The sequence below is a fragment of the Symphalangus syndactylus genome, chromosome 8 (assembly GCF_028878055.3).
Source record: "Symphalangus syndactylus isolate Jambi chromosome 8, NHGRI_mSymSyn1-v2.1_pri, whole genome shotgun sequence".
Lineage (NCBI taxonomy): Eukaryota > Metazoa > Chordata > Mammalia > Primates > Hylobatidae > Symphalangus > Symphalangus syndactylus.
This window is the reverse complement of record NC_072430.2, coordinates 82466167-82482196: the sequence shown is the minus strand read 5'-3', so window position 1 is coordinate 82482196 and position 16030 is coordinate 82466167. Positions and strand designations below refer to the sequence as shown.

At 37.5% G+C, this 16030-nt stretch overlaps 1 protein-coding gene across 11 annotated transcripts in view; it reads right to left on the bottom strand.

Moving 5' to 3' along the window:
- Positions 1 to 1681: 1681 nt before the first annotated feature.
- Positions 1682 to 16030, bottom strand: part of OSBPL6 (oxysterol binding protein like 6) — a 223387-nt gene continuing 209038 nt past the window's right edge. For 10 of the 11 annotated variants that reach the window (XM_063644806.1, XM_055289854.2, XM_055289857.2 and 7 more), the window contains 7 exons: positions 15343 to 15406; positions 13731 to 13809; positions 11708 to 11852; positions 9639 to 9783; positions 8318 to 8444; positions 6415 to 6537; positions 1682 to 5398 (listed from right to left, as the gene is read on the bottom strand). In XM_063644806.1, the coding sequence (XP_063500876.1) occupies positions 5290 to 5398; positions 6415 to 6537; positions 8318 to 8444; positions 9639 to 9783; positions 11708 to 11852; positions 13731 to 13809; positions 15343 to 15406 (792 nt within the window). In that variant the 3' untranslated portion in view covers positions 1682 to 5289. Of the gene's footprint in view, positions 5399 to 6410; positions 6538 to 8317; positions 8445 to 9638; positions 9784 to 11707; positions 11853 to 13730; positions 13810 to 15342; positions 15407 to 16030 lie in introns of those variants that run through there. The other variant, XM_055289858.2, reaches the window with a different exon arrangement.

Sequence of the window (16030 nt, the reverse complement as noted above, 5' to 3'; positions counted from 1 at the left end):
ATGCACGTGGCCTTCTAGAAAAATCCTATATGCAATACATATAAGAAAATATGCTAACTTTTAAAAATAATAAAAGCAGATCAGTGGTTGCCTCAGGATGGAGGATGGGGAAGGATTACAAAGGGGCAGGGGAAACTTTTGGGGGTGATAGATATGTTCACTATTTTGATTATGTCAAGGGTATATACATACATCAAACTGTATCAAGTACTGTTCAAATATGTGAAGTGTATTATATGTCGGTTATACCTTAATCAAGCTTTAAAAAGAACTTGAGGCCAGGAGTGGTTGCTTACACCTGTAATCCCAGCACTTTGGGAGGCTGAGGCGGGTGGAACACTTGAGGTCAGGAGTTCGAGATCAGCCTGGCCAACATGGCAAAACCCCCATCTCTACCTAAAATACAAAAATTAGCTAGGTGTGGTGGCACACGCCTGTAAACCCAGCTACTTGGGAGGCTGAGGCACAAGAATACCTTGAACCCGGGAGGCGGAGACTGCAGTGAGCCGAGATTGTGCCATTGCACTCCAGCCTGGGTGACAGAGCACTGAAGACTCTGTCTCAAAAAAAAAAAAAAAGTACAGCAATATCAATAAAATTAACAAAAAAGAACTTGAAAAGACAAAAAAATTCCAGCAACACTTTTATTAAAAAACTAAATAGATGAGAATTAAGGGAAAGTGGGTGTCTAAGACAAAAGAAGTAATAGTTCTAGCATATTCTCTCGTTAACAGTATTAAGAAGTTCAATTGCTCACCTTATGAATTAAGTGTTAGAAGAAACAGGTGGAACACAAATAAGATGATACTTTGCTTTACGAAAACTTAATATTCCTCTCTCTACAATTGCCCTCACTTCTATTTGGGAGGAAGGAATGGCTAGAAAAAAAAAATTGCAGAAAATAAGAACATTTTTATGTTTTTTTTTCTCTACCAATTTGGAGATACCAAAGTAACTAATAAAATGTATTTATGGGGTAATATGGTAATATGTAATCCATGAAAAATTAATAGTATTCACTAGGAGGCTAACTGAAGTGGTTTTCAATATTGAATGTCTCTGAAACTGTACATAAATACTGTATATTTTACAAACAATGACACAGTGCAAAAGAACATACATGTGTATCTATGCCCTTCACTATGTTAGGAGCAAGGCTGGAGAAAATGAACTAAATCAGATGTTGTTTTGGAAAACAAAAGGATGCATATGACAGGTAAGTTCTTTTCCACTTATCTGTAAGCTGCCTTAATCATGAAGCCTCATTTGCTTAAGATGTTGGACATGTTGTTCCATCACAACAATTTTTAAAGACTTCCTTCTTTAGATCTCATTTTGGACGTATTAAAGCTAAGTCTTTCTTAGATAATTTGCCATCTTCTTTAAAAGCAAAAGGTACAAAAAATGGTCTTTCAATTCAATAACAAATATATGCTTTTACAATTATATATTAAACAAAAGTTTAGTTTAACAGAATGATTATGCAATGTACAGTTTAAATGTATCAGTTTTACAAAAGAAATTCAATTAGGACTTACAGGATCGAATCCTACTTTGGATAGTATTATTTCTAAACAACTGGGAAGCTTTTGGGGAAAAAAAACCCCAAACACTTTAATCTTAACTCCATTTATAAATTTCTTTCCATCTTTCCCCAAAAGAACATTTCTAGAGCACAAAATAGATTCAAAATTGTTTAATTAGATACATTTTATATATCCTGAACATAATGGCTCCCATAGAAATAAACTAATATTTTGTACACAAACTTTATTTACTGTGCCACATTCATAATATACTGGGCCAAGTGCAAACATTTATTACATCCCCTGGTGTGTGCAGAGCTCTGCTCCCACAAACACCTCATTATCTAGGATGACAGAGAACAAGATTAGACAAGATGGATAATTAAAATCCACAAGGTAATAACAAAAATGTACTTTATGCTTATAAACTCTTCTCCAGCTACAGCTGTAACTAGTACTAAGCAAAACAGTTTAATCAGGTTTTCCTCCCTAAATCCAGCCCCCAAGCCACTGCTCCTTGGGGCAGGATCTAATAATTGATTAGTGGGGTTGCTGAAAGGCCTAGGACCAGAATAATCTAGAGGAAAAGGTTTAGAAAATTGACAACCTGGCATCTCATATATTGAAAATCCCTTGGTTTCTCTTGCCCAGAAAATTGCATTTTTTCCCACATATAGTTGATTTGTACCATTAAAAGTTACCTTAAATAAGGTTTATTTTTACAATTGCCTGAAAATTATGGGGTAGGTATTTTAAAAATAATCCATGAAAAACAATGACTTAATTTAAGAAAAACAATAAAATAACAGCAAAAGAGAGTAAATCTGCACCCTGGGTGGCAGCACATGGAATCGATGAGCTTCTGGTCGGCCTCTACCAGTGCTGGTGTGTGCCATTGATCTGCTCAGTCTAGCCAAGTCCTCAGAATCATCGCCACTCATTACTTCTCTCCTTAATGACCATCTCCAATGAGATGAAGCAGCTTATGAATAAACCATGGGAGAAGTATACAGGCATATTATGTTCTCCTCTATCCTAGATCCTTTTAGGAAAAAACAAGAAAGTAGGCCTGAAATAAAAAGGTTTGTATAACATCCTAAGGAATAAATCAGGTCTTATTAAGAGAATGATCTAATATTCTACCCTTTTGCTATTTAGTCTTGACAGCCCAAATACTATGTAGATGAAAATTCCAATAGAGTAAGTCTCATAATTTTATAATCACCATGTCAATAAAAAGTAAAAAAGGGGATGAGGGCATCGCACCAATGAATATTCCACGGGAGATATGATATTAGTGAATTGGGTATTATAGGAATAGTAACTAAAACTTAACTGAACACTTGAATTGGAATAATCAGACTATCTGAATCCCAAAAGAGATTCCAAATCTGAGATATTATCAAATGTAGTGATTTTAATAGACATTTTTCTCATTCTCATCTTGAAGTCCTCATCAGAGTATCAGGCTACCTCTGACCAACATTCACTCACCTGATTTGTACCATGACCTTACTGTCTGGTAAAGATCCTTTCTACTATTTTTTCTTTTTTGTAATTATAACCCGAATTGCTAAGTACAGTCGTTGCTTCCCTGATGGGTCCTGGGTCTTCTTCCAGCTGCCTGATACCACATCTGATGGTCAGCTGATGCTCCCTTTCCTTCATCTCTGCTTGTAAAAACCTTTACCTTGCAGGATTATTTTCTTATGTTTAGGCTATTTTGAGACTGTTCAGGGAAGTGCTAGTAAGTACAGACCAGAACCACTTTAAATAATATTTAAAGCTTTATCAACCATAGGAGAACAGACTTCCGTGAGGAAGTCAATAGGATTCTTATTAAAATTAACGACATGTATCTCAGGATGCAGATAAAAGAACATCAAGATGAATGAACAGAAAAAGAATCAATATTAAGGGAAAGATTTTACTGCCGCAAGGCAGGCCACCTATGGATTTAAAATGGGAATGAGAGGAATAGAGAGGGTATTGTTGAAGCTGAATGCTTAGATCTGGTGATGGATTCGAAAATTTACCTGAGAATGAAATTCCATTCTAAGCTAATGCCAACTGCACACATAACATAAAAACTCAGATGCAAGGGATGAGTTTTGGATAAATAAAATATTGCGCCATCTAGTGGAAACGTTAGCGCTTTCCCTTACGCTCTCATCAGCAGTTTTTCATTTGATGGTGTATTAACCATTATTAGGAATGCTTTGCTGAGGAGAAATACCACTAAAATCAACACCTCATAATAAAATGTAAAGTGTCTGTAACTGTATCAGAGTTTTAAATAACACTTAAATTCTAATGGTAAGAATCTAAGAATAAACATCTAACTAACAATAAAATATATGTAATTTTATAATTCCCTAGGAAAATCTCTGAGGAGATATTTTTAAAAAAACATATAGGCATTTATATAGTCATCTACGTGCAGAAACTTAGGAATACTGATGCAAGTTTTCTGCGAAAGCCTCTGTATATTAGTGGAGGAAAAACAAATCCTGAAGTATGCAAAACACACTTCTGCTTTCCTGCTTTGGGACGGATACATTCCTTAGCTTAAGTTTCATATCTCTGCCAATAGCAAGGTAAATGCTTAATATATAGTCATGTACCATATGGAATCACTTGATGAAAATTTGAAATATGATTTTGCATAGAATTCATTTAAACAATGCAAATAAACTACTAGCATTCTTGCCTTTGTTCTCAGTGGAATTCGACTAGTGTCAGTGGAGTGGGCATGGGATTGAGACATGGATTACATGGTGCTTCACTCAAAAACAGTTACATTTATAGTACTACTAAGCCCACACAGGAATTTCATATGCTTTTTGTTATTTCCTTTTAAGGTTTTAACATTGATGTCCAAATCAAAGACAGATTTTTCCAGATAATAGGGCACACTGTGAGGTTAGGTGGAAGAGGGATGGTTTATTATCTGGACGCAGGACAGGAAATTAATGAGCCACGTAAATACAGAGATCTACTTAGCACACCTTTTCCTTCTTTCCCTTCAGACATACGATATGGCAACTGACTTATCAAAGTAAAGCACGTGTTGTTCACTTTTAAAAACCCATTTAAGTTAGTCTCATAATTGTTCTGATTGAGAAAGTGAATCATGCCATGATTCAAAAAATCTGTTCTTCACATAAACCTATGAGCACACATTTAAAAAATGATTTATTGTACATCTTTGCATTTCTTAAGGCATGAACAATGGCATACAGATGGAACAGGTTCTGAGAAGCATCACATCTTTTTCGACAAGGCCAGCACAATCACACCACATCAAACAGACACACTTGAAGTCTGCACTGACCAACTGCTTATGGCCCAGGAGTCCTGCGATAGGGGATGGTGCTTCCAGACAGTGGAACAATCGTGTGGTTTCTATGTTGTTGTTAACTTTCTTGATCAGCTTTAAGCACCAGTTACCATTTGTTTTTCTTTACAAACTGGTCAGACTTTGGATTTTATATTCTGCTCCTTTTATTCTGCTTTCCAAGGACGGTGTGGATTTTTTTTTTTTTTTTTTAAGGAATATGGTTGCAGCAAAACAGAAAGGATCCCAAAGTGGTTAGGGGCCTTGTCTAATGCACTTCTGAAAGTCCATTATAAAGATGAATAGAAAAGCAAATGGTAGGTTTTCAGTCGACCCAGAAACCACACATAGCTATAAGAAACATAATTGTGCATAGTTATTTATTCATTCAGAATGTGATATGTTGGCTAGCTCTACATTCCCAGTCTACCAAAGAACAGGGCTGTCTACTTTGCTAAACCCAGGGTCCTTTCGAAGCTCCCAATAGGTGTCGTTAGAAACCCAGGCTTCTCTTTGATTGGCATCAATAACTTTTCTGTGAAAATATAAACATCAACATTAGTCACGAATCACATCAAGGTAACCTTAAATAGGACCCTCTCCTATAGATTAGACATGGACATATAAGCAGTGTTTTGTAAGCCAGTTAGTGTCTTATCTGCTAACTACTGATGATGTGACTATTTTTGACTAGAAGTGAAGTCATTTTTGTTGTTAAATGTGTGAAATGGAAGTAGGTAGGGCCAGGGGGAGAGGAACTGAGGGCAGGATCAAATTACCTCCTGGCAGGGGTAGGAAGTAAATAGCCCCCAACAAAACATATACAAATACTGTAACTAAGAGCTTCAGGTCCCAGACCCACAAGAATCATTTCTCCTTTACTAAAAGTATGCAATATCAGTAGCTCTAAGAGCCCCTGCCGGGCCCATGTCTGAGGAGGACACTTTAGACATCTGAAGGGCAAGGCTGCATTTCTACCCCAGGGCAGTCATGAGAGGACAAGTCTAAAGGAGATAAGTTTACCCTGAGCTTTTTGTCCTGGCTCTGGAGGGCAACAGATGGATTTGGAAACCTCAGATTAATCTGTGTGATGTATATATAATCCTGCAAATAATCCTGTAATAATCACATACTATCATACCACAGAGAGACCAAATCTAAACACACACAAGCATTGTGTGATAGAAATAAAATGAAATTCTAATAAAAGCCAGGATGATCTTGTGGGCAGTGGGGTCCGGTTCAGTCCCTGGCTAAGGGAGTGGGAACCAGTTTCCACCATCCTAAAGAGTGCAGCTGAAGGACAAAGAGCCTTCTGGGTGGGATGCTCACTCTTTTCTGCTGCCCATGAAAAGAGAAGAGCTGTAGAAAAAATTTCTTTTTATAGTTACTAACTTTTCATAAGTGCAAAATCGATTCAATATTTTCACTGCCAAAAGCAAAGATATCAAAATCCATTTACCCATTTTATTTTCATTTAACTGGAGTTTCTCATGGCCTGTGGCAACCATTTGCAAAACATGAACTTGCTATGGGAGTTAACTGACTTACTTAAAAAATTTTGGTATATGTTCAAGATTGTTTTCTTCCATATATCGTCTCCGAGATCTCTGGAGTTCCTCTACTCTTTGCTTCTCTGATGCTGCAGCTTCTAAATTTCCTTCTTCCAAAAATCTAAGCAGAAAGCAGTTGATATTTTAACATATTATCCTCTTTTCTGGGGGAAAAAACCTCATTTGCACAAAATTGTTTTCTAATTGCTATGAACATAAAATACCGCACAATAACAGACAGTCTTGCTCTGTCACCAGGCTGGAGTGCAGTGGTGTGATCTCAGCTCACTGCAACCTCTGCCTCCCAGGATTTACATATTTTCTATGTACATGAACTGAATTATTGTAATAAGCAATATCAGTGAAAGGTGGGTGGTTTGGCCTTGAAGACTTTTCTATGCTGTCTAGGGTTCTATAACTTGAGATTTTCAGGATGACTGCAGAGTCCAGGGTGAGAAGAGCATGAAGTCATAGCCATGTTCCTTTTCTATATTATCAGAAAGCTTTTGCTAAAAGGCCATAGAATGGAGGATGGTAACTGGCTATTCTCCATCTATTTTGAGAACAAGCTGAGAGGGAAGGATCTTTCCTGTTTTACTGGAGAGGGTAAAACTGATGAGAAAAGAAAAGGTAATGGGGAAAATTACAAAAGGCCACAGAATGCGAAATGAATAGTAAATGAAATTCAGAAAAGGAAAACTGAAATAGAATTGAGAAGGAAAACGCAGACTGAATGGTGACTTACAAATGCTTACATTTCAAAATGAGAGCAAAGAACAGGAATATAATATGCTATACATTGTACAGGAAGTTTATTAATAAATTTGAATGTCAAATAGTGAGACAACATGTTCTAGAGAGAGAGGGGAAAATATAAGAGAATTAAATAGTAGAACATTCAAAACTGAGAGCATTTTGGCAGATGGCAGATAAAGCCACAAATACATGGGAAACAGAAAATTGATCTTGAGTGGAATTTGTATGGCATATAGAGTTTTTGTGAAAAGTAAAATGAATTGCATAGGAATGGACATCATGAGTTCAGAACTACATAAGAATAAAAAACTAAGAACACAAGGTATTAAAGGTACTGTATTTTGAGTATATCTCATACCCTGTGGGATCAAAATCACATTGAGCAAATTGCAGACTTGCACTCAAAGCATTTCTGAGTGCCCCTGTAACTTATCCTATTATTCTTCAGTTTAAAAGATACTCCATGTTACAGAGTTATAGAAGTAAAGAGGTCAAAAACACTGGGTAAGGACTGATTATATATTTAAGGAAGAGTTCACAAATTTGCAGACCTTTGGTAAATTTTAGAGGGAGGGAGAAACTTTGTTAAAAAGCATCTCTGTTATCTTCTGTGGGGAACTATGTGCTGAGATAATCTGTTATGATCATTCTATGAATACTGCTTTTCCTAGCATAGAAAACTCAAATATTGCTGAGTGAATAAGGGAATGAAGAAAGGACTGAGTAAAAATACATGATGGTAGTAAAAATAAGTCACAATGACCTCTAAAGCCCCAAGCCATAATAGTCTGCCTTTTTTTTTTTTTTTTTTTTTTTTTTTTTTTTGCCAGAGTCTCTCTCTGTTGCCCTGGCTGGAGTACAAGGGTACAATCATGGCTTACTGTGGCCTCAACATCCTAGGCTCAAGCAATCCTCCCACCTCAGCCTCCCTAGTAGCTGGGACTTTAGGCATGCACCACCACACCCAGCTAATTTTTAATCTTTTTTTTTTAAAGATATAGAGTCTCACTATATTGCCCAGGCTGGTCTTGAATTCCTGACCTCAAGTGATCTTTCCTCCTCAGCCTTCTAAAGTGCTGGGATTATAGGAATGAGCTACTGCACCCAGCCATAGTCTGCATATTAAATACCACTGCCATCCTCACCTTTGATCTGGCCGGAACCGGGCATCTGTTGGTGGAAGGAGATCTTTTAGTACTGGATCTAACTCATTGAGCTCAATAGCAAACCTTGTGAAGCCATAGTACAGCTCATAGTTGGTTGGCATGGAACCTGGAAAGAGGCCAATGAACCACTGTGTGAGGCAAAAGGTTTATGGAACTGCAAGAAGCTGACTTACCCTAGTGCTTAATACTCACACTAACACCAAATTTGTAGTCATAAACACAAGATTATACATTTTTTCAAGTGAATGAAAGTGGTGATATTCCTAGGTAGGAAACTTTTTGTTGATGATCAGAATTGACAGATTCATATATTTAATACAATCCTGTCTTTCAAATAAAACTGCACATATAGTAGTCTTCATCAGCTAAACTACTCCATACTATTTCTCTTGAATATTCAATTGGTTAACTAAATACTATGGCAATTAACTACGAACATCAAGAGTTCACCAGAAACACTTGTTTGCTTCCTTTTAGAAAAGAAAAATATGCAGATCTAAATTAATATTTTTTGCCACTTTTTTAACTAAACTTGAAGGCAGGATCTTTGTATGTCTTGCTCATTGATATATCCTGAGCTCCTGGAATAAAGCCTGATGTACAGCCAGCACTCAATAAATAGTTGCGGAATGAATAAACTAGCCACTCTACCAGCAGGAAATTTAAATACTCATTGATGTCTCTTAGGAAACTAACAACTAATTTTAGTTAGGGATTAACTAACAAAATTCCAGTGACAATAAATGTCATGTGGATACTTGTTCCATTTATACTTGATATTCAATATATGCTAATGTGTTATCAGAATTCTTTTGATGTCTTTTATTAAATGTCAACATATTGCTGCCTCTTGAGGCTCAAGTGAAAAGATCACTTATTCTGGTGAGTTATTGAATTTGTGGATTATAAATGTTTGTAGTCTTTGTTTTATTAAGGCAGAGAATAAATAACATGAGTAAGGTTTTAAGTTTGTATACTTCAATTATCTAAAGCCTTTAATAAATATACCTAGCTTTTCAAATGTAGGCATTACACTTTGAGCAATTTTTCATGAAGCCCAACCTCTGACTGCCTGTCAGAGATTTGGCCTACATTCTTTATTATGAAATATCAAATATTGGGGCTTATGTATAACTTCTATGTTAAGTATGAATGTAACTATAATTGCCATAAGCATCTACGCTTTTAATCTTACTCTTAAAGGAAACATAGTATGAGTTGCATAGGATGACCTGATATTCCTTTCCCTTCTGTTGTCCATGGTGCCCTCCTGTTGGCAGAACACTCAGGCCACTCTCACCTGGTCTCCAAATGCACTTTGCAGAGGGGGCCACACCACAGTAGAGTCCTTCATGCCACTTTCCAAACAGCCGGTGCACTGCCTTCCCCTCCTGATCTATCACCACCCCCTGGACTTCATTCATGTTAGAATTCCAATAATTCACCTGGAAAAACCAAACCCCAATTGTGACATTTGATGGCTTTAATAACACCATTCCCTGTATTTTCCATATAGGAAAATTTCTTAGCCTTGAAGTCCCTTATTCAAACCATTTTCAGAAATACAGAAATCTCACAACATTTTATATGGAGGGCTGGCTTTCTAAGAATTAGCTTAACTTTCAAGAAAGGAATGGTCTCTATTCCATGCATAACATGGTAGCATATCACAGAGAAGGCTCAGTTTCTATCCCAAGAACCTAATATTAATTTCTAAGCTAGCATTTTTTTTCCTCTTGTTTTGAATTTTCCTCTTGCTCATGGATTTTAATAAATTTCAATTGGCCATGCTGCAGAAATTGTTTGTGAAATAATTTTCATAGTATCTGTAAATGGCCAAATTTTATCAGGAGGACCCTCATGTGGCCCTTCCAGCCATACTCCTTCCCAAGGGATAAGAAGTCTATGGGAGTTTGCCTACCTGGACCCCATGATTCCCCTTCCATATCAGGCCCCAAATATACAGAACCCTAGAATTCCTTGTCCAAGTAGCTCCAAGCTTATTCCACAGCTGGCAAGGCCCTTTTCCTTGGATTCGTGCAACCAAGGGCTGACCACCCACCAGCGTGTGCACCTTTAGGTCTGAAGAGTGGCCAAGGGTGGCTGTTTGTGGGGGTGTGAACAGAGCTTAGATGTATGGGCTGGCCTGCCTATATATGTGTGTATGAGGCCCCTTGCAGTCAAAACAGAGCCAGAGGTGGGGAGAAAGCAGGGAAGGCCGTGGGCCAGGACTGGCTGTCCTACATTGCCAGGGTTGCAGCACAGAGTTCTGAAGGGTCCAACCTGGACTCACAGGCTTTGTTATAAAAAGTGTATTTGTCAAGGCAAAGAAATAGAGCACATTCTATTTTATAGCTTACAGGCTTGATTTACATATTTTAGTTAATTATACAGGCTCTGCAAGTGTTAGAGACGGGACTGCACTGCAGCTTCTCATAGCCTACAAAGCCAAATGTACATATTTACATCATCACCCAGCCAGAGCACATAGTGATCTTGGCTCTTCAGTTCTAGGTACCTTATGAGTCTCTAAGAAAAATGGTAGTGAAAACATTTTGGGCTAAAATAAAGATACTCAATTAAAATAAATACAACCTTCCAATATGGCTTAAAAGAATTTAACTGAGAAAAGAAAATATTAGAGTCTTAAGACTCCAATATGTTACCTGTTTACCATATTAGAATGGGATCATGAATTGAACAGGTAAGGTAGCTGGGTGGGGTTTCTATACCATGTTGAATTCTGTAGCACATCCAAACAAACATGGTGGTGATACTGAATGTTCCACTTCAGACCAGAGAAACTGAGGGAAAATGGTGCTTTTTGGGCATTTCTATCCCAACATATTTTCTTGTTAATGAGGCTAATTTTTCTTGCTGAACTTATTTGAATTATAACAGTGGCAGGGTTGGATAAGCATGTACTGACTGGTGGTGATCATCTACATGACTACATCAAGTGTCTTCAGAAAATGACAACATTATAATGAGTTCCCGAAATTCAGATTACTTGAACATATAATCAAGCAGGAAGAGAAACAGAAATATAAACCAGAAGATTTATAGTCAAGAAGTGTTTTCTGGAATTTTACTTAGTGAACGACTGACTGGCTACTTCAAAAGAAAATTCTTTAAAAAGAAATGTGTTTTTTTCTGTTTTAGATGATGCCTTTTTTGACCTCCATATGTTCAGAAACTTGCATGCCTTGAGAAACTCTATCAATTTGTTCTGCTTTCTTATCTAAGACGTCCGTAAGGACCAATGATACAGGACAGATTCACTTGCTGCTGTTTAAGGTGATTATTCTATTTCTTCTTTAACAAGCATTTTATACTTATTTTCCTTTACTGTTGTATGATAGCATTTACCTTGACAAATGTGAGTTTGCAAATGCAAACACTGCTTTTGGTATTTCTGATGGTTACTTCTCCATAATGTTCTATCCATCTTCTCCCACTGAGGATGTTGTGTATGCAAGTGGTGACTTTATTCCACACATAGTAATCTCCGTACCTAGTGAAGAATGTAACACTGATGAAAAACAACCAAGGTCACAAATACATATAACTGTTTCTGCTAATGAGAATATTCTTTGGCCAAAGCTTCCTTTTCCCTCATTTTCCTCCCATTTCTGTCTTGAAATTCTCTCTGTGGTCATAAGTATTTACGATGTGGTTAATTCGCTTAAGGAACATTTAAGTGCTTTCTATGGGCCAGGTGCTTAAGTTACAAAGTGGAACAGGGCCTGTTTCCTGCTTTTCTGGAGACAAAAGTATGGGTAGATGCATATGCAAACAAATACTTAAAATACGCACATCATCAGAACACAGAAGGAAGAGTTTTTAGTGCTTCAATCTGCCTGGGAAGTGGGATGAGTGTCAAGGAAGACACCTTAGAAGAGGCTGGGTTTGGTGTAAGCACAGATGGCAGATAAGAGGGCACTATGGGCTGGGGAAAAGCATCCACAAAGCCACCAAGGTCAGAAGAGCACAAGGCATCCAGGCCTGTGAATGCTGTGCTCCGGGTGAGTGCGGGTGGCAGGACGCAAGGCAGGAAAGGTGTGATGAGGCAGAGCCAGGAAGGCCTGCAGGGACGTACCAAGGAGTCTAGATTTACCCTGCAGGCAATGGGCCACCGCAGGATTCCAGGTAGGAGGGAGGCACCACAGAGTGTGCATCGAAGAAAGATCACTCTGGAAACACTGTTTTGTACTCCAGGTTTAAGACCTCAGATGTGAATAATTCATAATTCTTAGGGAAAAGAACGAAGAGCATACTAAGATGGCACAAATCTATTACAAATTCTGTGGAGCAAGGTTACAGAATTTCTGCTAAGAAATGAAATGATATAGCTTCAAATCACATTTAAGTTTGTATGTTACATATATTTTCAAATGAAATGTTACATAAACATAAAAAAGATGCTTCTAAGTTTCTGCAAAGTTTATGAATTGGTATGATGTAGGCACCATATATACCTAGGAAAACTCTCTTCCTTATACATTTTCTTTTTTTTTTTCTTTTTTGAGATGGAGTCTTGCTGTCGCCCAGGCTGGAGTGCAGTGGCACAATCTCAGCTCACTGCAATCTCCGCCTCTCAGGTTCAAACAATTCTCCTGCCTCAGCCTCCCGAATAGCTGGGATTACAGGCACATGCCACCACACCCAGCTAATTTTTTGTATTTTTAGTAGAGATGGGGTTTCACCATGTTAGCCAGGATGGTCTCGATCTCCTGACCTTGTGATCCGCCCGCGTCAGCCTCCCAAAGTGCTGGAATTGCAGGCGTGAGCCACCGTGCCTGCCTGGCCTACATGTTCAAATATTCAAAGTTTATTTTGTGGTCCTAGGAATACCTCCCTCTCTTCAGGTTCTTCCATATCCAATTCATCTGGAAATTCTGTCATTCAAATAGATAAAACTGAAGAAACAATCAAGTCCTTGGCCTCAGTAAAAATTCCAATTAATTTCAAAATATTTAGAGGCAGTATCCTCTAGAACACAACCATAAAAGGATTTCATCACTCTTCTTTGGTAAAATACTTCCTGGATCTAAGATGAACTCAAAAGTGAAACTGATTTGTATAGCAAAGAAATGGCTACACAGGAGAATCTTTTATATAAAATCAAACTAGCATGACGACCGGGCCATGGGAGGTACCTGGTGGTGTTGACTGAAGAATGGAGGATGTGAAGAAATAAACAGGAAGCTTTGCTACATATGCTTAAGTTCTCATTTGTTTTTGTGGGAGTCTATTCTCAAAACTTTGGTGAAGGTAACAGAAGTTTGGGTATACAGAGAAAGAAACCCTTACCATCTTCTAGAGTTTAAAATACCCATTTATGATTTAGAAAAGCAGACAAGAGGCCAAAAGGGAAGTGTGAGTCACCTACTTTGGAAGCATGACATTCAGTGTTCCAACAGGCAGGATTTCCATCGACTTCCCCCAGAACTTGTTTTTCCATCTGATATCTAAATGACATAGGGAGAGGACAAGAAATACATACCCCATATCTAATCACTTCTTCTGTAAAAACTAACTTTTGTATTATACTTTATGAAACACTTTGGAATGACAACTGATTCTATATTGCTGATTTAGTATGACAAGTACCTGCAAATGGCCCAAGGTGAAAATATTAACTGTGAACCAAAAAACAAACAAACAAAAACAAACAAACTAAAAAAAACCCCACTATCTATGTTTCTCTATAATATATGCTCTTTATTTGTTTTCAACTAACAGAGCTGGGAGAAGCCTGGAACAGTGTGTGGTGTGTGTGTGTGTGTGTGTGTGCATGTGTCCCTGTGTGTGTATTCACATTTTACATACAAACATAGACTCTACTGTGCTTTAATGTCCAGACAGCAATAAAGGTTGTTATAAGTTTTAACTAAGTGGTAAAAACAGTTAACAAATATATCAAGCATAAGAGGTATACTAAAAATAATTGGAGTATAGCAATACAATTAATTTATATATACATTTCCCCCCATCGAAGACATATAATTTGGGATTACAGTTAAAAAAAAAATCTAAATACAGATAAAATAAGATTTATAAAATAAGATTTATGAGAGAGTGAGATTAACTTAATGAATGTATTTATACTGGTTGTTAAGATATAGGCCACGGCCCAGCACTTTACCTCACATGATGGCTTTACGTTTTACGTGTGGAAACTTAGATTTATTTGTGCATCTGTGATAACCACCTGGTTCCACTTTGATGAACTATGGGAATTTCATGCCATCTCCACAAAATGCCTGATTCTTGGTGATGACCAAGAAATGATCTGTCATATTTTTGCAATAAAGTACAGCTACACTGTTCTATCATTTTTATGTATTTTCAGGTTAAGAAAATGCTCATGAGAAGTCATTCTGTGAGTAATGAAGCACCCTTCCAAACATGAAGGAACTATTTACACTTAATGTTCACATTTACATAAATATCCTTTTCTTTGTAAAGGAGTTTAGAAACTTTTTTGTATTAGGCAAGCTTGTAACATTCTGACTTAACTAAGTAGAGACTTCAATCCAAACTCTTGAGCCCCAGTGAGTTAAAGGCCAGGAATTACTGTAATGTTTGCATATCTATTTAGATTATGACCATTGATGATGCCTCATAGAGCCTTCCTTCAGAATTAAAATGTCTTTGCACACCCCCAAGAACCAAGAAGACAGGAGATGGAACCTCCATGTTACAGATGCAGACAATGAGGAACATGAGATAAGGTGGTGGCTCTCCACTGGCACAGTCCGCATGGAGCTCTGCTATTCCATACGGCATTGTTTCCAAGATAAGCAATCTCATCTCCTAGCTGAAACTGTTTCATGTTGAAACCAGGAATTTTGATTTCTCAAACTGAGCTCTGTACCATTTACCAACATTCGCTGAGTTCCAAAGGTAGAAATCTAAACTGAATACAATGTCCCTTTAGAAGCCAGATCTTTTTTCATAGGCTCATACATTTGATTTTAAATTATAATTGAAATACAAACCTTGCCAAAACACAAAATTCTTTGATTCACAGTGACAGGCAGAAATGGGTGGATGATGGCTAACCTGGTAATTAAAAACAAAAAAGAAGGTAATATCAGTGTTAAAACTTCCACATGATCATCCATTTCTCTTACCGAATTATTCTCAAAATGTATAAGTAAATCTGTAAGACTTCATGCTTTAAAATCACTGAGAACTTATACAATTTAGAGGGGAAATGATGCCCATAAGTGAAGTGAGTTTCCTTCCTTCCTTCCTTCCTTCCTTCCTTCCTTCCTTCCTTCCTTCCTTCCTTCCTTCCTTTTAATTATACTTCAAGTTCTGGGATACATGTGCAGAATGTGCAGGTTTGTTACACAGGTATACACGTGCCATGGTGGTTTGCTGCACCAATCAACCCATCACCTACATTAGGTATTTCTCCTAATGCTATCCCTCCTCTTGCTCGCTACCCCCCAACAGGCCCCGGTGTGTGATGTTCCCCTCCCTGTGTCCATGTGTTCTCATTGTTCAACTCCCACTTATGAATGAGAACATGTGGTGTTCGGTTTTCTGTTCTTGTGTTAGTGTTCTTAACTGTGTGAAAAGAAAATAAATCTCAGGACCACCTGCCTCCCATTTTATTCCTAAAAAAGATAGCTACAAAGATTTTTTTTTTTTTTAAAAAGGCTACCTCTCTCCCTCACA